Source organism: Heterocephalus glaber, unplaced genomic scaffold, assembly GCF_053883595.1.
Source record: "Heterocephalus glaber isolate CG9 unplaced genomic scaffold, H.glaber_assembly_v1.0 deba00000122, whole genome shotgun sequence".
Lineage (NCBI taxonomy): Eukaryota > Metazoa > Chordata > Mammalia > Rodentia > Bathyergidae > Heterocephalus > Heterocephalus glaber.
The window spans coordinates 58549411-58575511 of record NW_028258138.1 but is presented as its reverse complement, the minus strand read 5'-3'; the positions used below and the strand labels follow the sequence as shown (position 1 = coordinate 58575511).

The 26101-nt window shown below is 36.9% G+C and overlaps 1 protein-coding gene across 1 annotated transcript in view; it reads left to right on the top strand.

Moving 5' to 3' along the window:
* Positions 1–26101, top strand: part of Morc1 (MORC family CW-type zinc finger 1) — a 209433-nt gene that overhangs the window by 131910 nt on the left and 51422 nt on the right. Inside the window, 1 exon segment of the mRNA XM_087215093.1 lies at positions 23870–23935. Within this exon segment, the coding sequence (XP_087071219.1) occupies positions 23870–23935 (66 nt within the window).

Sequence of the window (26101 nt, the reverse complement as noted above, 5' to 3'; positions counted from 1 at the left end):
AAAAGCTCTATTTCCATTTTCCTTTAAACCCCTTTTCCCTTCTTTCCCTCCCCATTCCCCCACTTCTTATTCCCCTTCCCATTGAACAACTTATTCCTAGTTCCTAATATCTATCCTCCATTTTATTCCTTGTTTCTACTGAAACAATACAATGTGTGTCTGACTTATTTCACTTAAGATTATGGTCTCAAGGTACATCTACTTACCTAAAAATGTCTCAAGTTTATCCTTCTTTATAACAGAGTGGCACTCCATTGTATATGAATATGCATTTTCTTATCCTATTCATCTGTTTATGGGTATATGGGCTTTTCCCAAGATTTAGCTATTATAAATTGAACTGCTCGAAACATGAGTTTGTATATATATCACTGTGGTATGCTTTTAACTCTTTCAGGAAGATGCCTGGAAGGGGCACAGTTAGGTCAAATGGAACCTCTAGTTTTAGTTTTTTGAGGAATCTCCATACCAATTTCCATAGCAAACTGATACATTGGAAATTATATTTGTTAAAAGACATACCTAAGTTCAGTAAACTTAATAGGAGAGCTGATATTGAAGACCTGTCACCTGTGGTACATTTTATAAAGGGATTACCCTTTATGTAATTGACAATCTGTGTCGATAAACCCAGACCCTCACTAAAAATTGTGCTGTTGGAACAGCCCATTCCAGTCTTTCTCCTTCTGAATAGATGAATGAGTAATCTGTACTTAACTCCCTCTCAGTTTCATTCTTTACTTGCTGTTTTTTTATACTGAGTGGCAAGTGCCACCTGCTGGCCAATTGAAACATTTTCATTTTGCTATCTGATTGCCTGGCTGCTACCTGGCAAAATTAACCAGAAAATTGTTGTTCTGTTTTTCAGTATACTAAACAGTGATTTTAAAACCATAGAGTTATAAAATCAATTCCTCTTCATTTCAAGACATCCTACTCCCGTATTTGTCTGTTTCTCATTCCTCTTCCACCTCCTATTGTATGACAAGGACAACTGTAAACACAGAGCCATATAATTTTACTTCGTTTCATTTGACGTTTTTTGGTACCTCTTAAAATCCATTTGAGGCCATCACTCATTATAAAACAGATCATAACTTCATGCCCCAAGTTAAACTATGCTATATTTACCCCATTGTACCTAAGTAATGTTAGTGACAGTATATTTGTATAATCGGTAAGTTTATGTAGTGGATGCTATGTTCCTTATGTAGCCTCCAGGCCTTTCTGAATTCATCCATTCAGTTATTATGAATTTTCAGCCCACAGCCCAGGCTCTCTCTGTTCTGACTTCGCTTGCCTTTCTTTCTTCCGCTCTGCATGGAACTGGCCCTAGACTGCTCCATGTGCCCTTGCTGTTCTCTGCGCTCATGGTCTGAGTGCCATTCACCTACCATTCTTGTCTGCAGTGCCCTCTGGCCCTTCTATAGTCTTCAGTCCAAAACAAATGCCAAACTCAATGTGAAGCTGCCTTCCATTTCCTACCTAGAAAAATATCTCCTTCTTTCCAATTCCCTTTGTTTGATGTATGTCTTTCTTAAAACATGTTTTTACCTTTTCTCTGGTATTATATTTACATGTATATCTGATCCATCTCCTGCATTAGACTATAATCCCTTTGAAAGAAAAGACTATGTTTTACTCATCTTGGCATTCCTAGAAGTAGCAAGTCCTGGGTCTTTCAAGTAGTAGTTCTCAGGGCATGGTGATGAACACCTGTAATTCTAGCACTTGGGAGGCTGAGTCAGGAAGATTATTGTGAGTTCTAGGCCAGCCTGGGCTATGTAGTAAGTTCAAATGTAGTTTGAACTACATAGTGAGACCCTGTCTCAAAAAAAAAATTGTCAGGTGTGGTATTTCACATCTGCAATGCCAGAACTTGAGAGGTTGAGGCAGGAGGATTGCCATGCATCTGTGACCAGCCTGGGCTACATACATAGTGAGTTCAAGGCTAGCCCAAAGTACACAGAGAAACCCTGTCTCAAAGCCAAAAAAACCCCAAAAAATAAAAAAATAAAAACAACCCAAAACCAAACCCCCAAACAAAAAACAAAAATAAAATCGTGGTAATTACTTATCAAACAAAGAAAAAAATGATGAAAGGAATAATTTGATTTATGCAGAATTATCCACAAAATAAATGTTTTTCATTTAATTGGATTGGTTAATTCTACATAAAACTTGTTCAATTCTGCATATATTATTGGAGACCAGAATTTTCTTAGACATAGTCAAACTAACTGGTTGCATTTGTACAGGAGTAGAAAAACCATTTGGATTTCATTTGTTGTGTTCCTAGTCTTCCCATCAAATGAATAGCCTGTGTAAGTTTCCATGCCTATTGAAAAGGAACTCTAGCAGTAGCATTCTATTTTTCCACAGTGCTCATATGGACACACAGAAAATGAAATTGTTCCCACATCAGTTGTTTTAGCAGTAAATATAGAGCAAGGAAGGCTTGCTGAACTTTTAGCCGTGTTTTTCAAATTGAAATGACATATCTGAGTAAAACTTTGTAATGAAGAATGTGAACACATTTTCCCATTTAGGATTTAATCTTTTTAATGTGTCATTATTGTGTAGGATGCTGAGATTTCAAATCTGTGTAAATACAGTGACAGATGCTTTAGAAAACATATTTATTCATCAAGAGTACTTTTTCAGCCTTCTTACATCAACTGCCATGATATAAAATTCATGACACCTAAAGACCCTTGTCTAGCAAGAGGTTATTATTCTCATTGTGGTTGAAATATTTTGCTTTATTGCTCTTGCTACAGAGTTCTCATTCCTTTTTGGTGATGTATTGCTTTTCCAAAGGGATAATGCTTACTATATTTTCCCTTGTGGACCTTACGTTCACAGCATAGCTAATGAGATATTAAATGAATTGTTTATGATGATCCAGTTCAGGAGTTCCCAGAAAACAGGTAACAGGTATTGCTTTTCTTCTGTGTGCTTCCCACCAGCACACATGGCTCAGGGTTGGACACACCAGATACCTAGAAGAAGATATTCAACTTCTTGAATTGGTTGTCCAGATTATTTTCTTGCTCATCCTTTTTTAGGAATCAGACATCAGATTTCCTGACATAACCATATTTTTTAGTTTACTAAATAAATCTGAACAGAATAGCAACTTAAAGGAGATCAGAAGCCTTTGGCTTTGTTCATGGTTGAGAGATCCAGGATAATCTCAGCTCTTGACTTCAAAAGTCACCCTGTTTTTCCTGGCAGCAGGGACTGAGGAATGCTATCCATTGTTGTCTGCTTCTGGGTTTCACAGAAATGACCAAACACTACTGGTGGAGGCCACGATGAGTTTTAGTCCAGAAGGAGCTCATCATTTCTCTGGGAAGGGCAGAAATAGCTTTGATAGCAGTAGGCAGTCATGCCCTAGTACATGACTCCAATTGCACACAAGCCAGTCATTCCTTTTCACATCAACAGAGATGGAGAAAGAGTAGAGGTTCACATGGACTGCCTGAAATGACTTGCCCCGGAGAGAATACTAATTTGTGTTTTCATGCAAATATACCTATTTGATCTCTGCCCTTCCCAAACTCCTTCAGCACTTGAACTGTGTGTACAATCAATTCTCAGTGTGCACACTGCTCAGAGACTACTTGAGGCTGCCTGGTGTCCTGGATGCACCCCCAGGTGTATTCCCTGACTTTGCTTTGCAGGGTACAGGGATTTGGCTTCCTTCAGAAGCTCCCCCCTTACTTTTCCCTTCTAAAGGAAGCCCATGTCTCAGAGCCTATTCCTCTGGGCACTCCGACACATGCACACACACCCAAGCTTTCTTCTCTTGTTTGATCTAATCTCTCCTTGTACTCAGGTTCTAACTTTATATTTTAAATTCACTTCAGGGGGTTGGATTTCATAATTGTTGTTTTGATTTTAAACTTAAACCCCATATATCATATTCCTGTCTTAGAGTTGTTAAACCTTTGTCCCCTGGTCATATTCTTGATTTGATTCCTTTCTTCTACTGTATCGACTCTGTAGGATCAAGTAAAATTCAAACTTACTCTCACCTGGCTTCTACCCTCAACTTTACCAACAGTTTGGCTTTGTGTGTGGTTAGGAAATCTAGGGATGTTCTCAGGTCTGGACTGCAGAAGAGCTTTAACCCTCCCACTCCTTCAACCAGCCTTACCCCTCATCAGTCCCAGCCTTCTAAGCAGGATGGGAGCAAGACTCTCACCCATTCCTAAAGAGTCAGCCCATGGCCTGTGTTTCCAGTGGTCTACAATTCTCTTTCTTCTCTTCAATGACATCTCAAGAAGGCCTCCTGGACATAATCCAAGAGCACTGGTAATAATTCCTGGCATTTGAAAATAATTAAATATTGCTTAAAATACTTCTGAACTGGGGCAAATCTAGTTTTCGTTGAGCCTGAGTTTTATATATTTTGGAGACCCATATTAAAAAGAAACATAAATACGAAGTTATGTTAGCACCATGGAAGAGGCTTGTGTGAGGCAGGGTTCTGAGCCCTAAATCCATTTGCTTCTTGGCTTATCTGGCACTTTTCTGTACACACTATTCCATTTGCACACTACAGGCTTTTTGTAGTACAAAAGAATTAAATATTGTTCATATTTCTAATTCCCTTCTCCTTTCCAAATTCTCCCCCAAAATTTCTATGATTATGTATATATCTGGTGAGTTCTAAAGCTACCTGAATGGTTACTATCACTAGTCATGCTACACAGATGAATGGATTTACATGAGGTAGCTGAATGGATCATAAAAAATAGCACTTATAATGTGCCACCGCTAGAGGAGCTTTAAATGTACAGACTCGTTTATTTAATCTGATGACCATCCTATCACTTTTGTGATTCCTGTTTCATAGATGAAGAAACAGAGGCACATAGAAGTAATTTGCCAAAGATGTTTAGGAAACAGCAGAAACCTGATTTCAACCAGCCCAGTCTGGCTCCAGACTCCTTACTCTACCACTAAACCATATGGCCCCACAGGCTCAGTTCATGTCAACAGCACAGAAGTAAAGGTAGATCTAAAATATGTGATTGATTCTTAGTTTGAAGCTGTTTGACTTCCCTCTGCTTCCTGTTTTCAGTTCAGACTGATAGCTCTTCTGGGTAGGAGCAATTGGGAAATTAATAGCTAATAGGAATCATAATTTTCCTTTTTGGGGAGCTCTGTGTATACTAGGCAGATTTTTAGGGCAAAGTGATCACTCTGGAAAGCTGAGCAGGAGGAAGGCTTAAGAGCTCTTCAAAGGGGGAAGAAGGAGCAGGAGATGGTGATAGTGTCGGCGGTGGTGGTGGAGCCCTAATTTCAGGTCCTAGCTGTGCTCTTTGTAGGTTGAGTGATCTCAAGGCTGTCTGATCTCTAGTCCTTCATCCCAGAATCCTCTCCTGTAAAGATTAAGAATCCACGCACAGTGGTGCATGCCTCTAATCCTGGCATTGAGGGAGGCTTAGATAGGAGGATTTTGTATGAGTCCTACTTGGACAACTGAGCAAGACTGCCACTCAAAATTTTAAACATGACCCGAGTTTGATCCCTGCTACCAAAAAAACAAAATAAAAAATTTAAATGAAAAAAAGGGCTGGAAATGCAGCTCATTAGTAGAGCAATCCTGTATTCAAACTCCAGTATTGGAAAAAAAAAACAGATTAAACTTCATGTTTGCCAAGACCCGTGCAAATTTTGGAACCTTTGAATATCAGTTGCCTGTTTCCTCTTACATGCTGCTAATTGTTAAATATCTATATTTACTGTTATTATTTTAAATGGAAGCACAAGTTTCCTAGAACAGGGCAAGTTATTATTTAATCATAGTAATTGTGTAAATTCCCCTTTATGCCAGTTCTGAACCCTAAGGCAGTGGATGGCAGGAGTCAGATTAGATGTTATCCTTCATGTATGGGAGGAGTTTGTACCACAAGCAAGGAACTCTGAAAAAATTTTAAAAAGAAAGCAGTGAACCTGGGCATTTATTATATAGGCTACTAGCACGACCTTTGCTGTCCCAATTTGCTCTTTGGGAAGGATCTTGATTTCTTTTTCTTACTATTTGGAATACAAATAAGTCCCTCCAAGAGGAAGATAAGTTTCTCTGGCTTTATAAGGCAGGTATTGTCTCTGTGGTTCCATGTCCTGCTTCCTTTAAGATGTAAACGCATCTTTCCAGAGGTAAATGTCTCTGGAGGGAAATCGCTTCAGATACTTTCACTAATAATCAATCGCCCATAAGTTAAATTCTAACATTTATTCTTTTAGTCCAGGTGTCCAGTTCAGTGAAATTAAATCAGAGTCCTAACTCTACAGGAACATAAAAGTGTCCTCTTTACAGTACTATACAGTATTGATAACAGAGCTGGAAGGAGAAAGTTGTATTTTTCCAAGTCTATGAGTCTAAGGTTATTGAACCATCTGTAAGGATAACTTCACGTATTTGTAGCAGTGCAGAGTTCAGGATTCATACCAGAGGGACTGAACAAAAGTCTCTGGAGATCTCAGACTCTTGGAATCTGCCTGTCTGCCTTGCTCCCCAGGTCGCGCTTCTGTACCAGAGATGTTCTCCCCTTTCTTTCTGGCTTAAGGGATTATCCACTTTTTCTGCTTCCAGAGACAGTGCATCTTGCACAGATTTCTCTGATTCAGTTTGTGATTTTTGCAAGAACTTTTGAACTCGTAAAGAAAGGTAATTGTCATGCCGGGAGAGTTTGTGTCACTTAAAATACTGATATTTGCAAGATTTCTAGGACAATTATTCTTTTGTGAAATATGAAAAGATGATAATAAGAAAGGTGCTATACTATCCTTACTAAACAGCTACTCCTTAGGTATCAGAGACAGAATTTGATGTAGATTAACTATGTTAGATTCTATTTTATAAAAATAGAATCAAAGATGTAAAAACATGTTCTTAAAATAAGATATATATATGATTTTTAAAAATATATTAAAAAATTGTAGGTCAACCCCCCCAAAATGTGGAAAATCTTCATCTATTAGTTGAAATAAACTTGTTAATAGAAAACTCTATTTCTAATTAGAATTAAAGGAGAAACTTTTGGGAGAATGTGACAATCTTGATTGTCAACTGAAGTGGCTTGAGATACACAATAGGATTAGTAAAGTACACTTCTGATGCATCTGATGGGCCAAGGAAGTGTGACCTTGAGGACTATATCTGGTTCCAGGCCCCTTCCTCTTTTTTTTTTTTTGATACCGGAGTTCGAACTTGGGTCCTTGCACTTGCAGAGCAGACGGCAAAACCACTGAGCTAAATCCCCGGCCCCCAGGCCCTTTCCTCTGTGACTCTTTCCCTGTACCCTGATTACCAGCCCCCACAAAGTGAGCGGCTTTGGTCCACTAAACATGACCACCGTGGTGCTCCTGCCTTGGTCAGCTGACCATAGATGGAAAGCTTTGGGATTGTGGACTAACATAAACCTCTCTTCCTTTAAGTATCAGATATTTTGTCCCAGCAATGCCAAAACTGACTGATAGATAGAACTATTAGCATTTTTCATAAAGTCAACTTCCTAAATGTACACTTAACAGGTGCAAATTTATTTTAGTGCATTAATTATATGTATATCTCTATTTGTACAAAAGACGCTTCAAAGGGAAAACCAAAATATCCTACCTTTTGTCTTATTGCATTAAAAACTTTCTCTGAATCTTACAATTAGTATTTTGCTTTTGACTTTAGTCCTCAATTCTGCATTATTAAATTATACAAGTATTTCCTCTGTGCCCACTATGATTGGATTATTGTTAAGTCCATTTTTTTTAACTTAAATGGCATTGCTAAACTGAGAAAGATAAATTTTAGAGAGGCCATGTGGATTGAGGGGAAAAGTCAATGAAAAGTCAATAAAAGGAAGCCATGGATAATAAGCTATGGTAGGCAGTTTTGTGCTGAAGGAGTTGAGAAAGGTAGGATTGTAGCTAGATGATTAGGTAAAGTTGAGGAGAATCTGTGCTTGGGACAGATTTGATGTTTCTGGACTAATAGAAGGGAGCCAGTGAAATTGGAGAAACTTAACAGGAAGGAGATGAAATCCAGTGAAGACAGGAAGGAAGAGTGAGAGGACAAGGTAAAGTTAGAGTAAGAGAGAAGTAAGACAGGGACTCTCACGAGGACAAGAGATAGGGAGTTCTTGGGCTTTAATCTATAACCTGTTACCTGCTAAAGGGAAAAATATGTCTTTTCCTCTCCCCACTTGCTAACAATATGTGAAGTTTGCCTTCCTCTTATTCTCCTACTCCCACTGCGAGGACAGGTATGCTGTAAATCAAGGGAGATGCCAGGATGGCCCCAAGGATGAAAACAGCCACTAATCCATCAGTCCTACACATGGAGAAAAGTCCTCTAAAACAAAAAAGTCTCAAAAATGACATACTAATTACCCAATGAAAAATTGTTAGACCTGCCCAATCCCAGCAATGCCTTAACAGCTAACCACATTCTTTATTTAATGGGCTAATCTGATCTGTCAGAGCTGTGTCCCCTTTAGCTTTCCTTTCCCTCAAGCTGAAGTTGCTTCCCATTTTCTCTTCTATCTTAGCTACAGCTTTTTTTCTGTAAATTTGTGCTGTTGCCTCAGTTTTAATTTCCATTATCACTAAAGGAAGTTGCCACACATATTCTTTATCAGGAGGAAGGATGTTTTTCTTCTGAGATTGTAGGAAAGAAGTTAAGGCTTTTCATGTGCATACACTCAGGAAACTTAATTGTGTTTTCTTTTCTCTAAAGAAGTGGCACAGCCATCTGATGACAGCGAAAGATGTGCTGTGTAGAGTATGATAAAGACTTGGAACATGATTTTTGGGGATGGGAGCAGAAGCTAATTAAGAACAAGTGAAAAGAATATCCAGAAGATGAGGAGAACTACGCATATTTTGTGTGGTGTAAATTCAATGGTTAAACAAATTTCAGTGGTTGGAAATTTATGAGCATGGATGCAAAATGATTTCTCAATCAAAGGCTGATCAGCGATCATTGATTTGATCAGTCCAAGACTGAGGATTATCAGAGTGGGTTTGGCTGAGTACAGCTGATATGATGCCCTTTCTCAGGCAGAATTGGGACCAGTAGAAAGTCAAGAGGGTTAGGATACATTGAGCGAAAAAGAACCTGAGCAACAACAAGTTTTAATGGTTGTGAAGAGCGTTGTTGATAATCCTGACAGAATAAGAACTGTAAATTCTAAGAAAGAGGAAAGATTTCATAGGTGGATAATTTTTAAGATATGAAAATATTGGTGTAAATTGCTCAAATTGAGCCAGTCCTGGCTAAAATTAAGGAGGTGCAGAATTTGGATTAGTGGAAAGAATAGGACCTCAAACTCTTAAGGCTATAGTGGTACCTACCTTTTCTAAAAATATAATGAAATTGTAACCCATTGACAATAGTAAAACCTTCTGGGTATAGAATGAAGGGAGAAAAGGTGTGCAGCTATCTTTGTGTGCTTCTTATCTTTATTCTCTTCTGTTCTTCTAACTGTAAGTGAGCTTGCGCATTCATTACAGTATCGCCACTGAAGGTCATTGCAGTATCTACTTTTTGACTTCATATTGCCTTAAAATGTTTTATTTGACCATAACTATTAATGTATTTCTACTCAAAATGTATTTGAGAAATAGTTGTTGCATCTTTTCCTATAATGTCTCAAGTTCTTTTGTGAAAAGAACTCAAAGTTAAAATGAAAGAGGAAAATGTACAGAACTCAAAATTTTTATTTACTCACAACTCTAATGATGTGCTTAGTAGTTCAGATCAAACACCAGCAAAATAAAATTATACAGCAAAAAAATATCTTTAAGGTAGCATTAAACTGTTGTAAACTCCAATCATTTCTCAGAATCATATATTGTTACCAGGCTAGGGTCAATCTATTTTGCTATATAATGAACACAACTCATCCCAGAGTGATGTAGACACTGGAAGATAGTACATACTTAGCCTAATACAAAGCTTCTAAAAGGTGTGCTAATACCTAACAGGAAGTAGAGAAATACTCAAATTATGAGTGCTGAGTAGGGTTGTGATCATGTTTCAACTGTGAAAAGATGAGTAAAAGGCTCTCAGTTTATCCTGTCAATCATTAACATTTTATTGAGCATCTGTAACACTCTAAACATTGTACTAGATAGGCCAGATAAAAAGAATGAATTTAGAATTTGCAGTGTATTGAGGTAGATACATTGCTAACACATAACCATAAGATAGTTTGATATAGATAATGATAAATAAAGGTAGGCAAAGTGATATGGGAGACTTTGAGTATGAATGTCACTTTAAACACTTAGTATTTTCCTATTCCTTTTCTAAAAATCTAAGGGCATGAAGGAAAATTGAGGATGAAAAATACATTGAAATTTCTGTCAAACTTGGAGACACAGACCAAAGAGAGTTCTCAGGGCTGCTCAAAGCAGTCAGAGTGATACAGGAGCTCCACAGGAGGAAAGGAGAGAAATTGAAGAGAGAACCCTGCAATAGCACATCAAAAGAAAGAGCAAGAGCACAAATGCTCATACTGAAGAAGAACAACACATCTAGAGATGGGAAAGCACAGCCAGCAGGCAACAGAACTTACTGGACCAACTTTGATTCACAGAAGTAGAAGATGTGTGATGTACGTGAAAGTACTCAAGTCAAATTGGCAGAAGCAGTGTTTTTGTAGAGATGAGAAGAAAAGAGGTTTTACTTCTGAAAAAGAACTTGCCTGGAATTGTCCTGCCTATGGAAAGCTCTGGTAAAAAACTAGTTGGGAAAACTCAACTCCAATAGTGTTGTGTTTTTAAAAATCAACAAATACAGCTCCTAAACAAGATATACTAAGAAAAAATGTCCAATAAAATTTGAATAAGATACCTTATAAATATATAACACATAAAAATAAAAGAAAGGGATAAAACTCCAGCAAAATATAGATGATGAAAAAACAATTATAGCCATTCCTAATAAAAATTCCTAGAAAATTAGGATTAAGAGAGAACTCCCATTGGGTTATAAAGAGCATCTACATAAACTTACAGCTGAAATCACATTTACCAGTGAAAAATTAAATATTTTTTCCTTAAGGTCAGGAATGAGGCTATGAGGTTCACTGTTACCCCTTCAGGTAAACATTGTACAGGAAGTTCTAGACAGTGAAAAAATAAAACCCAGAAAGAGAAGGTATTCAGATTGCAGAGGAAGAAATAGATAGTTTTTTCTTTTCAGATGTTACAGTCTATGTATAAAATTAGGTAAAATCTACAAAAGGTTGCTAGAACTAGTGAAATGAATTTAGTCAACAAATGTGCAAGATACAATATTAATAAGAAAATATCGACATTTTATATATATGCAGCACACAATTGCCAATTGAAGTCTGGAAAACACCCATTCCAATAAAATTTAAAGGTATTAAATACTTAGAAATAAATTTGACAAAAAATGTGCAAGATCTATGTGCTGAAAACAGCAAAACACTGCCAGAAATTAAATAAAGCAAATAAATGGAGAAATTTCCTATGTCATGGATTTGAAGACTTAGTATTGCCTAAATAACAATTCTCCCCATCTGGCCTGTAGTTCTAAACCATCCTCCATCTTTAAGCAAGTGTTTTGGTAGAAATGCAATCATTACTGTGAAATTTATATGGAATATAAAGGATTTAAGACAATCAAAATAACTTCTAAAAAGAACAGTTGGAGTTCTGTTACCTAGTTTTAATACTCACTATAAAAGTATAGTAATTATTGGTACAGTACAGCAATTACTGGTACAATTATTGGTATAAACAGAGAAAACTAGAACAGTGGAACATAAAAGAATTCAGAAATAGCCCTGCACATCTATATGATCAATTGATGCTCAACAAAGAGACTACAGCATTCTAGTGGGAGAAAGAATAATCTTATCAACAACTAGCATTAAAACATTTAGGTAGTAATATGTCCCTAAAAATAATGAGCCTTGACTCTTATTTCATGCCATGTACAAAAATAATTTTAAAATGGATCATGGACCTCAATGTAAAAGAGAACTATAAACCTCTAGAAGAAAATACGAGCAGGAATTTTAGTGATCTCAGGTTTGGGATATATTTCTTCAATATGACACAAAAGCAATAAAAGAAAACCTTAAAATATTACTTCATCAAAATTCAAAACTCGTGCTCTTCAAAAGAACAGTTAAGAAATTGAAGGCAAGCCACACAGGAGAAGGAAATATTTGCAAAACATCATTTGCCAGTGGATTATATATAGAATATATGATGACTTTAAAATCTATAATAAGAAAACAGACATGACAATTTTTTCCCCATTAAGTTTATTGGTACATTTTAGGTATAAAATACAGTTACAAACATCACTGGGATCTTGTACCATTACATAAATATCTTGGTTCTTTTATTTTTCCTCTTCCCCTGACCTCCCTTCCCCCCACAACCCTTCTCTATTTGCAAAGACTTTGCTTCCATTTTTTTCCTTTTCTCATATTTCTTCTTTTCCCTTTTTTCCCCCTACCCCTCCCACTTCCCCTGAACCTTTAGACCTTTTCTTCCTGTTACACAATATCAATTATACATTTTTTAAATTACAATATCAAGATCTAGGAGACATTATCACAGATTTTACAGAATTTAAAAGGATATAGAAAGCATATTTCAAAAATTTGTTTTGAAATAAATTTGACAACTTCTAAGAAGTACCTTGGAAGACAAATTAATGAAACTAACTCTGGAGGAAATATAAAATTTGAATAGCACCTATTAAAGAAAGTATATTCCTAGCTTGAAAACCTACCTATATGACAACAGTAGGCTCATATACATTTTAACTGATAAATTATATCAAACAGTTAAAGCAGAAAAAAGAAGGAACACTTCTCCCCTCATTTTAGGAACTCAACATTGTGTCAATCCTAAAACTAGATAAAAATAATAGAAGAAAAAAGTATGAACATAGATGGAAATTTGTTTAACAAAACAAACCACTAGAAGTCAGATCTGGCAGGATGTAGAAAGTGGTTTTGTTATAGGGATGGCAGTGTTGGTTCAGCATTGGAAGATTCACCCCCAAAAGTCATCGTTTTAACAGAGGAAAGGAAAAAGCCATTTGATCCTGTCAGTAGTTGGAGGAAAAGTGTTGGACTAAATTCCACAGCTGTTCATGGTAAAAGCTATCAGGAGACTAGCAGTAGAACAGAACCTTCTCAACAGATTAAAGACATGTACTCCATACTTCCAGAGAGAATGCTTTATATAAATGGAGAAGATACAATGCTTTCTCCTTAAGGTGGGGAACAAGGGCAGATATGCTTCCTCTTTATCTGTCCATTAAACTTTGAAACCTAAGCCCCACCCAAATAGTCTGGCAATAAAATGACACAATTAGGATAGGATTGGCAAGGTAGAAGCAAAATCTTTATATGTAGATGAAATGATCATCTACAGAGAAAATACTAAGAAATCTCTAGGAGCCCCCTAGAACTTGTATTTGAATTTAGCAGGATTAGAAAACACAAGGTATATATAAAAATTCAGGCCTGTGTATACATGCTATAAATGAAGAATTGGATATTGAAATTTAAACGTTATGTAGAAGTACAAAGGACCTTGAAAAGTTAAAAACAAAAACAAAAACAGTTTTGGAAGAGGTTTAGTACCTAATTTTAAGACTTCTTCTAAAGCTACAATAATCAAGGCAGTGTTGGTGTAAGGAAAGACATATAGATCATTGGAATAAAACAGAGAATCTAGAAATAGAACCACGCACACATGGTCCACTGAGGTTTGAAAGATTATTTAACATTAGCATTTTATAGAATATAAACTCAATTCAAGAGCCGAGGAAGAGATAGTGTTTGCAGGAAATGGCACTAGAACACCTGGTATCCATACATAAAAAATTAACCTCAACCCTTTTCTTCCATACATAAAAATAACTTGAAGGGATCTATGAACCTAAATATGAAAGCCTAAAAGTATAAAACTTTAAGAAGAAATTATAAGGGAAAATGTTTATGAATTCAGGGTAGGCAAGAACTACCTAGGATACAAAAGACATGATGTATAAAAAAAATTGATAAATGAGATTCCATCAAAATTTAGAACTTTAAATGACATCATTAAAATGAAAGTACTCCTTAAACAGACCATATTTACAACGCAAATAACCTATGAGCAGAATATATAAAGAATTCTTAGAGCTCATTAATAGACAACCCAATTAAAAAGTAGACATAAGAAGATGATAAATAGCCAGTACAGCCCAAGGAAAGGTGTGCAACTCTAGAATCAGAAAAATACTAGTCAGTACAATAACAAGATTGAATTACACACTCATTAGGGAGATGAAGTTAAAAGTTTTAAAAGCCTTGTTATGACTTTTTCTTTTTGTTGGATTCTCCCCCTTTCCATTTAATTTGTCACACCCAATGGATTCATCCTGCTGGGTTTCCTGGGGTTGTGATACTCGTTGTCTTTTCCTAGGGTATTGTCTAAAATTTTTTGGAGTGCCGGTTTGATATTCATGAAGTTCCTGAGGTGCTCTTTGTCATGAAAGTATCTTATTTCTCCATCAATTTGGAAAGATAGTTTTGCAGGGTCCATCAGTCTGGGTTGGAGGCTGTTTTCCTTTAGGGCTTGAAATACATCACTCCAAGCTCTTCTTGCCTTGAGGGTTTGCATTGAGAAGTCTGCTGTGATTCTGATGAGCTTTCCTTTGTATGTGATTTGTTTCTTTTCTCTCACTGCTTGTAGAATTTTGTTCTTCTGTTGGATTTCTGGAATCCTAACTGTTATATGCCTATGTGTAGATTTTTTTGATCAAGGCTATTTGGAGTCCTATATGCCTCACTTATCTGTATGTCAAGTTCTTTTCCCCTCTTTGGGAAGTTTTCTGCCATCACTTCTGTGAAGAGTTTTTTATGTCATCTGCACTCTCTCCTCTTTCTTCATTGACCCCAATCAGTCTTATGTTATTCTTCTTTGCATCATCTAGCAGCTGCTGGGATTGATTTCTCGTGTTCCTTTACAATTTTAGAGCAATTTTTCTTTTCCTCCTCAGTAATTGCAATCTTTTCTTCTATATCTGAAATTCTATCCTCACCTTGGTTCATTCTGCTGTGCAGACTTTTGATGGAGTGTTTAATCTCCTGGAAATCTGTTTGCATCTGTTTTATGGGTTCCATTTGTTTCCTATGTTGGGATTTCATCATGTTCCTCAGATCCTCTATTTTTTTTATCTGTGTCCTCTCTAGATTTATTAATCATGTCTTGCACCATGAGCAAAATCTTTGCTGTTATCTGAGTAATTATTTCTGATTTCATTTTTCCCAGATCCTCTTTTGTTGCCAGTTCAGAGAGTCCAGGTAGTTGAGTATCAAATTGTTCCATCTCGTTTCTCTTTGGGGTTGTTGTAGGTGATCCAGAGGTCTGTTTTTGAGGCTTGTTTATGTGTCTTCTCATTTCTACGGGGGGCAGGGTGCTTCTGGCCCCCGCGTGGCTCACCTTCTCTATCCTAGGAGCTTGGGATGGCAGCGGGGGAGCTTCCTTCCGGGTTCTGGCCAGACATGACAATTTCAGAATAGACATTTGAATACTTCATCAAAAAGATACAGTGATAAAAGGCGTCAATCATTAATCATTGAAGAAATGCAAATTATATCCACAGTGAGATACACCTCTACACTCACTATCATGAGAACAATTAAAATCGTTGTTTATGCTGAGCTGTCTAGAATACAGAAAAACCATTGAAAATGTAAAATGGTAAAATGACTTTGGAAAGCAGTTTGGGAGGTTTTTAGAAATTTAAACAGATGACTACCACATGATCCAGACATTACATGCTAGGTAATGCCCGGGGACTACCCAAGAGAGATGTAAGCTTATGACTATGTAAACACTTGTACTTGACTGAAGTATTTGGTCCTAATAGCCAAAATTTGGAAGCCACCCAAATAACCATTTGTAGATTAAAGGACAAAATGTTAGTATGTCATTCAGTGGAAAATGACTTAGCAATAAAAAAGAATGAATTCTTGATTCACATAGCAACATAAATGAGTTCTAAAATAATTCTTCCTATGTAAAGAAGCTAGACAAAAAGATTGTTATAAAATTCCAATTAATATAAAATTATAGAAAATGTACCTATGCTGAAAGCCAGCAAGTCGGTGGTTGTCTATGGATGAATTACCCAATAAGCCAATGTCAGAATTCTATGTGTCACATTTACCAAATTGTACACTTGAATTATATCCAGTTTTCTGTATGACAATTATATCCCACTTAAACTATAAATTAGAAAACAGTTCATAGGGACCAGAAAAAAATTATATACACACCTCTATACATACTTTAAAAAAATTTCAGTAAGCCATTTTTGTTAAGGAAGATCCAGAAACAGAAATACAAGAACTTTTGAAGAGATTCTGAGACAGCAGGAGATGAGAAAATATCTGAAATCTCTGAAGCATGATTTAGTTGAATTCAGGAAATAAATAGAACAAAGAAAAGAAATGCATTTGCAAAGAACAAAGGGAAATTGTCAATTTGGTAAAACATAGTATATCTAGGAAACTATTTATGAACTATTACCTCTGGGCTCAATACAAGCTACCAAATATTACTTTATGATCTTTGGCTAAAAATAATTTTTACATTTTGAGATGGTAAGAGAGAAATTGAATACAAAACAGCAACTATATGTGGCCTGTGAAGTCTAAAGTTTTTAACATCTAGGTTTTTATAGAAAAAGTTTGCTGTTTTCTTTTTTTAAATTAATTTTATTGGTACATTTTGGGCATACAATATAATGACGTTCATCTTTGGAAATTTGGACCTTTACATAGTCTCTCTTGGTTCTTATTTCTTCTCCCTTCCCCTGCCCTCTTTTCAACCACTCCATCCCTCCCAATTGACAAAGACTTTGTTTACATTTTTTCATTTTCTCATATTAATTCCATTCCCTTCTTTCCTTTCCCTACCCCTTCCACTTCCCCTTCCCTTTTGCCCCTTTTCTTCCTATTTCACATTATCTATTATACCTTTTAGTACTTATTTACACTTGCAGTTTCTCACACTAGAGAAACTATTTGGTATTTACACGTTTGTCCTATTTATTTCACTTAAGAGTATGTCCTCCATGTGCATCCATTTAACTATAAATGTCTCTAATTTCTCATTTTTTATGGCTCAGTAGTACTCCATTTTATTTTAAAAACCCCACATTTTCTTTATCCAGTCTCCAGTTGATGGGCATTTGGGCTGCTTCCAAGTTTTAGCTATTATAAACTGTGCTGCTATGAACATGGGTGCACATATATCACTGTGGTATGATTCTTTTAATTCTTTGGGGAAGATACCCAGCAGGGGAATAGCTGGGTCAAATGGGACTTCCAGTCCTAGTTCTTTGAGGTATCTCCATACTGATTTCCATAGTGGTTGCACCAGTCTACACTCCCACCAGCAGTGGAGCAGGGCTCCTCTTTCCCCACAGCCCCACCAGCATTTGTAATTGGTTGATTTCATGAGAGCAGCCATTCTTTCTGGAGTGAGGTGGAATCTCAGCTTTGTTTTCATTTGCATCTCTCGAATGAGAAGTGATGTTGAACATTTTTTCATATGTTTACTTGCTATTTCTACTTCTTTTTCTGAGATATGTCTGCTTATTTCAGATGCCCATTTTTGGATTGGGTCTTTAAATTTGAGAGGTCTGGTTTTTTAAAGTTCTTTATAGATTCTAGATAGTAGACCTTTGCCTGTGGAACAGCAGGTGAAAATTTTTTCCCACATTGGGGGTTGTCTCTTCACACGACTGGTGGTTTCTTTTGCTGTGCAGAAGGTTTTTAATAAAAAAGATCTCACTTGTTGATTGTTTGTGCTAGTTCATGGGCAACTGAGGTTTTGTTCATAAAATCTTTTCCTACACCATTGTCTTCAAGAATTCTGCCTAACCTCTGTTCCAGCCGATTCAGAGTTTCTATTTAAATATTTAGATCTTTAATCCATTTTGATTTTAGCATAGTGCATGGTGAGAGATATAGGTCTAGTTTTAATCTTCGACAAGTTGAAACCCAATTTCTTCAGCACCATTTGTTAAAGGGGCTATCTCTCCTCCAGTGAGGGTGTTTGGCTCCTTTATCAAAGATGAGATGGCTGAGTGTGTCTGGAGTTGTTTCTGCATCTTCTAATCTGTTCCACTGGTCCTCAGGTCTGTTTCTTTGCCAGTACCATGCTATTTTTTTTTAATCACAGTAGCTTTGTAGTACAGTTTCAAGTTGGGGGTTGTGATACCTCCTGCCATGTCTCTGTTACCTAGAATTGCTTTTGCTATTCTGGGTCTCTTCTTGTTCCAAATGAACTTTTGGATTGTTTTCTCAAGGTCCATGAAGTATGGTGCTGGGATTTCAATTGGGATTGCGTTGAATCTATGTAACAGTTTTGGAGGTATGGCCATTTTCAATATGTTGATCCTTTGTATCAAGGAGCAGGGGATGTTGTTCCATTTTTTGATATCATCTCTAATCTCTCTTTTCAGAGTGCCATAGTTTTCAGAGAAGAGGTCTTTGATTTCTTTTGTTAGGTTGATTCCTAGGTATTTCAGTTTTTTGGATGCTATTGTGAAAGGAATTGTTTGCCCTATTTCTCTCTCAGTGAGTCTGTTGTTCGAATAGAGGAAAACTATTGATTTTTGTGTGTTGACCTTGTATCCAGCTACTTGACTGAACTTGGTTATTAAGTCTGGAAGACTTTTGGTGGAGTTCTTGGGGTCTTCTATATAGAGTATCATGTCATCTGCAAATAATGACAATTTGACTTCTTCATTTCCTATCTTTATTCCTTTTATTTCTTTCTCTTGTCTAATTGCCCTGGCTAATGTTTCCAAGACTATATTGAACAGGAGTTGTGGCAGTGGACATCTTTGTCTTGTTCCTGATTTTAGTGTGAAGGATTTCAGTTTTTGACCATTTAGTATGATATTTTCTGTTGATTTTTCATAGATGGCTTTTATCAGATTGAGGTAGAGACCGTCTATTCCAATTTTGTGTAGGGTTTTTATCATAAATGCATGTTGGACTTTGTCAAATGCTTTTTCTTCATCTATGGAGATAATCATATGGTTTTTGTCCTTGGCTCTATTGACATAGTGTATTACATTTTTGAAATGCAAATGTTGAACCATCCCTGCATCTCTGGGCTGAATCCCACTTGGTCAGGGTGTATGATGTTCTTAATGATCTTCTACATTCTGTTTGTCAGTGTCTTACTAAGGATTTTTGCATCTATGTTCATTAGTGAGATTGGCCTAGTTCTCTTTTTCAGTTGGGTCTTTCTTTGCTTTGGGAATAAAGATGATACTTGCTTCCAGCAGTGAATTTTGGAGTATTGCTTTCTTTCAATTTCATTGAAGAGTTTAAAGAGTAGTGGCAGCAGTTCCTCTCTAAATGTCTTGTAGAATTCAGCAGTGAAGCCATCAGGACCCAGGCTTTTCTTAGTGGGTAAATTTTTAATTATTTTTTCAATTTCATTGATATTGGGGTTGTTTAATATTTTTAGGTCTTCTTCATTCAAGTTTGGTAATTCACATGTATCTAGGGATCTATTTTAAAATTTTTTTGTTTTCCTGGTCAGTAATTTCAATCTTATCTTCTATATGTGAAATTCTGTCCTCACATTGGCTCATTGTTCTGGGGAAACTTTCAGTGGAGTTTTTAATCTCCTGGAAATCTGTTTTCATCTGTTTTATGGATTTCATTTGTTTCCTGTGTTGGCATTCCATCATGTTACTCAGCTCCTCTATTTTTTTATCTGTGCTGTCTAGATTTATTAATCATGTCTTGCACTATGGGCACAATCTCTGCTGTTGTCTGAGAAATTATTTCTGATTTCATTTTTTCCAGATCCTCTTTTTTTGGCCAGTGCAGGGAGTCCACGTTGTTGAGTATCAGATTGTTTCATCTCCTTTCCTTTTGGGGTTGCTTTAGGTGATCTGGGAGCCTGGTTTTGAGACTGGTTTCTGAGTCTTCTCATTTCAAAGGGGGCGGGGGGGATGGTGTACACTGCTGGCACCTGGGAGGCTCACCTCCTTGGCTCTGGGGGAGGGGAGCTCTGCTCTTTGCTGCTTGGGGTGGTGGTACATGCTGCTTTCTCATATAGAGGGAAAATGTGATAAAATGGATAGTAATTAGGAAAGAATTGCTTATAATTACAATCATAATTATAATTACAAATAATTCTTAGTAGTAGGAAAAGGAGGTACAATATTTGCATAAGTGGAATATCTTAAGAAAACAGAGTAATGGAGGTGTATATTTTAAAAATATAAATCAGGAACACATTTAATGAAAAAAATAGAACTTGAAGCTACATATTTGAAATTGCTATACTTAATAGTAGGGAAAAAATGTCCCAGAATTGCCAACTACAAAGGATATTCTAGTAAAGATACTAGATTGTGGAGATAAATATAGATTTCTTTGACCAATAAGCATAAAGATCAAGTCCCTTACAGAGACAAAACAATTTAATTTAGCTGCAGACTTCTGTGCCCAACACCCCCCAAAATACCAGCTCCCAGTGATATGAAGAGCCACAAGGTCTTCATGGAAAGGAAGTGCAAGCTAGAATTTGATATTCATCTAAGTATTTTTCAATTTAAAAATCTATGGATATATATATTTAAAAAAATTTTTTGGACAGGGTCTCACTTTGTAGTTCTAGCTTGAACTCACTAAGTAGCCCAGGCTGGCCTTGAACTCATGGAACTCCTTCTGCCTCAGCCTCTGCAGTGCTAGTATTACAGGCATGCGCCACCATGCTTGGTCTCAGATAAATAGTTTTTAAAGTAGGAAAAAACTCTTGCAGTATTTTTCTCTGGATCTCTTTCTGAGAAAACTCCTGGAGACCAAACTCCACCAGCAGAAGATGTTTGAGCATTGTACAGCACAGGGTTGGGCTTACTAATAAAAATGAGACAGAGACATGTGGCATTAAGTGTTAAATTAAATGTAGACATAAATCACCCAGCAGAAAGGGAAATCATGCATGAAAGGTGAAACATACTTTATTGTCTGCCTCACCTGTCATCGGAGATCAAGAGGTATCATTTTAGCAATTTAAGCATACTTTTTAGTAAAGATCAATACTGTGAAAGATCATATCATTGATACAAACCAGGTACAGTAGTGGAAGAAATGTATGTGGTCACTACAAAAAAAAAAAGGAAAATAAAATGGATCAGCCAGGCATGCTGGCACACACCTGCAATCCCAGTACTCTGGGAGGCTAATGTAGGAGGACTGCAAGTTTGAGCCCAGCCTGGGTAACTTAGCAAATTAGCAAGACTCTGTTTGAAAATAAAGAGTAAAAAAAAATGGGTTTGGGATGTAGCTCAGTGTGGAAGTCCTGGATTCAATGTCCAGTATTGCAAACACCACCTATAAAAAAGGACTTGAAATTCTAAAAACAAAATAGTATGATTGAACTAATAACAAATGATTGTATAGTCACAGTCATTCTAATGTGATATTACTTACATATGAGTTTAGTCTCTGCAAAATTGTTTGTATGGTAAAAGATTGAAAAGATCTAAATATCTATTAACAGATCTGATTAAATACATTTCTGTACAGAGCATTGGAATATAATACAGGTGTAAAAAGGAATAAAGATGCTCTTACTAAAAGAAAAAGAACATGGGATATATCTTCAAAGGAAAAAGCAGACGTAGACTGTAGAATATGCTACCATTTTTCCTTAGCACAGAGAGTGGGAAAATTTATATGTATATGTTCTTGTATATGATATATAAATAATCTCTGGAAAGATAAACTGGAAAGGGATAGCAGTGGTTACTTAGTGGGATATGAGCTGGACACATGGATAATCAAATGGTAAGAAGATTTCTTTTTAAAATCCTTTAAAAGTGGGTACTGTCTCCTGTGAATGTTATCTGTATAAACATCTAAAAAGAAACTGTGCCATTGGAGCTTAGGAGAAAAACAATGAATTCTCTCTTGGGGAACTGGGGGAGGCATTTAAGGGGCATAACTTGTGAACTGAGACTAGAAGGATGAGGAGTTCAGCAAGTAGACAAGATTGGAAAGGGAATTCTGGGCCCTGGAAATGGGCTCTCCCAAGGCCTGGCAGCAGGGAGAGTGGGCCATGTACACAGACTGGGTGAGTGCCTGAGGGTGACATGGAGGTGGCAGAAGGGGATGGGAAGTGGCTCAAGAGAGGCATTAGAAAGTTGAAGTGTAACTATTGAATACAGTTTGCGCATCACTCTCGGTGCTGTTAGGTGAACCTGAGTTGCTTGTCTGTGTGCTGTTCCATGTGCTCACTATGCAGAAATGACACTCTCCCTCTAGACTTGTGCATCTCCATCCTTACTGTACATTAAAATCACTTGGGGAACATTAAATTAAAATTTCAGAACAATTAATTTAGAATTTCAGATTGTAAGGACATAGCATAAATAGGTTTTTAAAAAGGCCTTTTAGATTATTTTAATAACTCACATTCAATTTTAAGAATATTCCCTTCTCCTTCTTCCTCTCACTTCATTCTCCTCTTCTTTGTTATAATGAAAGGAATAATATGGTGCAGAAAGTGGTTGTGATGTGTGTCTAAAGAAATTGCTGAACTAGAAGCAAGAGATAATAGAAAGTAGTCCATGCAAGTGCTGATAAAGGCATTTAAAAGGGATAGTGACTTGAAGCTAGTGAAAAATTTTGAATGCCTGAAAAATTTAAATGAAGTTCACAGAGTGACTCCTAAGTAAAGGGTGGTGAGACAAAAATACATGAGGTCTCTAGCATGGATGCCTCCGTGTTTGGTAATGCCAGTAATCAAGAGAGATTGCCTGAGGAAGGCTTGGTTCAGGTGGTGAACCAGGTAGGGAGGTGAAATAATTCAGTTTTGGAAGGGTTGCCCCCACAGCACCTACAGATGTAAAGGACATCAGGACACAGAAAAACATACCATTTCAAAACTTATATTTTCCAACTGCATCAGAAAAATTTTCATCATAGAAGGTTGGAGCCCTAATCAGAGCTGGGACTCCAGTTTATGGGTAGGGTACTTGCAAGAGCAAGGTGAACACTCTGTCCTAGAAAATCTGGAGCGAGATAACACCATGGAGTCTGTGGCACAGTAAAGGGACATGGTGTGCCAAAAAGGAGGTGCAAGAAGATGCCTAACTGGCCTCTTTCTTCAAGGGCAGTGATCCTGGCTTAGAGGGCAGGCCTGCACTACTCCTAAACTATCTTCTGTGTATTTCCTTAACATCTGATCATTGTAGTGTCACGATTGCTACATCAAAACAGTAGCTTATCAGGAGCTCCTTTTTTTCAGAGAGAACAGCAGCTCCACTTGTCCCTAGCTGTGTCTTACAGTCCTAGGTACCTCTGGATGCTGGAGCTAAGATACCATCTTAGTTATTAGGGAAACAGGGTCAGTTTCCCTTAGGAGTCTTTTAAACTCAGGCCTGTAGGTCTGAGCTGGACAGAACTGCTGCTGCAGGTCAAGATTCACCGCAGAGCCTGAGCCCAGCAGGTGGGGAGCAGGGGGTCTTGAGAGAGGAGAGAGGAGGGCTATGGAGGCTGAACACAGACAGGGTTTGAAAGAGCAGTGCCCCGAAGCTGCTCACAAGATGTCTGATCTGAATGATCGGGTCTTCAACTAATCATTGGTGTGTCTGGCGCAGCCCAGTCACTGTTAATCCGAATATCATTGTGGTGTATCTAAACAGTGATGGGTGTGGGTGCTGTCTTGATACTTCTTTAAGAAATGAAGAACACTGAATCACTGTAATGTGCCACTTGAAAATCATTTTTACTAAATTTGCCTTAATGATTTTTTCCCTTCAAAGTTTCAGTTTATACCAACGGGCAGGATCACTGAGTTCATTTCCACCTGCTCCCTTTCAGCAAGTAAGGTGAGTAAATTAATGTAGGGTGGAGCCAATTGTATCACATTTCCATGTCAGTGTTATGCATCATCAAGGGCATCAACATGGGTTATGAGGTTCAGAAGTCTCCATTATCTCACTGCCTGGAAGTGATGATTATTTAAAATATCTTAATGTATGTATTTCCAGCATTTTCTATGATATAATGCAGTCTGTGGATTGATACTCACCTATAAATATGTTGTATGTGTATTCCCTACATTGTTTCTCATGTTTGCTAAATGACATACAAGATATTTTAAAAATGTCTGTTATCTAAAATTCAAAATCTAGAGACCATTTTGAATCTTAGAACTTCTTTAAGACAGAATAGTTGTGAAGACTTAAAGCCTCTCAGTCATATCAGTGACACACACAAATGTGTGGGAAACTATTTAAATTTTAATTATTCATATTTATTAACAGGCAGATGATGGATTCATAATCTCTAGCTAACCTTTAGGTAGGTAGATATACATAATATATTTTATTTCTTTAGTGAGTTTCTTAACTATTTACTTTAACTAATAGGTGTCTTTTTGATTTAAGTTTTCTTTATTTGCCTCTTCTGGTGTGATGTCAAAGAATCAGGGACTCATAAACTCAGTAACAAGTTGAATGGGTATAGTCTTAAAGCCAGTTCCCCCTTTTATAGGAATTTGCTTGTGACTACTCTATAATGAATTGCAGAACCAACTGCAGGGTCTACCCTTTTATTTTATTTTATTATCTTTAAAATATTTCAAATTTTTATTAAATATTTTATTCAGTCTGAAGATCACAGTTAAAGTACTTTAGCATGTTATACACATGACTTACATGTGCAATTTTTAGAAATATCAAATAAGGTATGAGATTTTGAAGAAATAAATGATATAAATGTGTATATTGACTTTTACTACACATACATCTAAGAAAGTAATATTCTGTTGTACCATTAAGTGGAAATCATTTATTACATGGCATGTTTACACCAACTCTAAAGAGAACCAAGCCAGTTTCTGAAAGAAAAAAAAAAGAGTGATTCAGTCATGCTGAAACTGTCAACAGACTTAAGACCTGGTGGTCAAATAAAACTATGGTTAATTTATGACATTTGAGTAAGCAATTCAAACCTATAAGAAAAGTTCAAAATCTAGTGTGTGGAATCTCAGGTGTTTTTTGTTTGCTTTTTTTTTTTTTTTTTTGACAAATTCCTGAGAGCAAGAGACTTATTTATAGTGAAATGAAAAAAAATGTTGCCAAGCAAGTTACTGAGCTCTAGATGGCAAACCTTTCCCTACCCTCGGTTCTGCTGCTCTTTAGGCAGAGGCACTAATGTGAGGGGACCTGAGCCCATCCCTGGTGGGCCACAAAGAGAATCAGTGATAGTTCATGAAACACGCTTATCTCCGTGATTTAGGCTAGAGCTTGTGAGGTAAGATTTGCACTGCGAGTGGAAGGGTTTAGAGGCATTCAATTAGATCCTTGTTACTCAGTAACCAGTTCTGGCCCAAGTTATCAGGATATCTTTGGAAGGAGGAGTAATGTTCAGGATAACTAGTTGTGTGTATAAAAATCAGTTTCAGGATATGATCAGTTTTGACCACTTTATTTTGACCATTTTATTTATACTAAATTATCACAGAGTCTGACAGTAAAACCAGCAAAGGGATTCTCCTGGAGTGGAAAGCGGTAAAAATCACCTGTAAGTGACTTTCCCTGAGAAACAGGTTATAAATGTGTTTCATAAAGCCCCTAAAATAATAATATAACCTCATGTATTGAGATTCTAGCTACACATAAGCAAACTGGTGTCCACTGAGTATCATGACTCTACCAAAAATGATGGTGGTTTAATGTGAAGGAGAACAGGAGCCAAAAACCTAAGCCCTCCGCATTTCGGGGAGAGGGTTCGTCGACCAGCAGACTTCAGTGCATTGGTGGATTGCAACATGCTTGGGAGTTCCTGAGCATCACTTGTGCTGCACCCTGAAGGCTTCTCCTTCTCCTGGTTATTTTAGTGTCTTAGAGCAGAAAGCAGGCCCACATTTTCTAGTTCTTTTAGCAAATGTGTCCTTAGCAGAGGAAGCAGCAGCCAACAAAGGGCAGAAAGCAGGATATGGTTGAGGTGGGGTTCAGGGAGACAGCCTGGTGTGCACAAGGGAGTCGAAG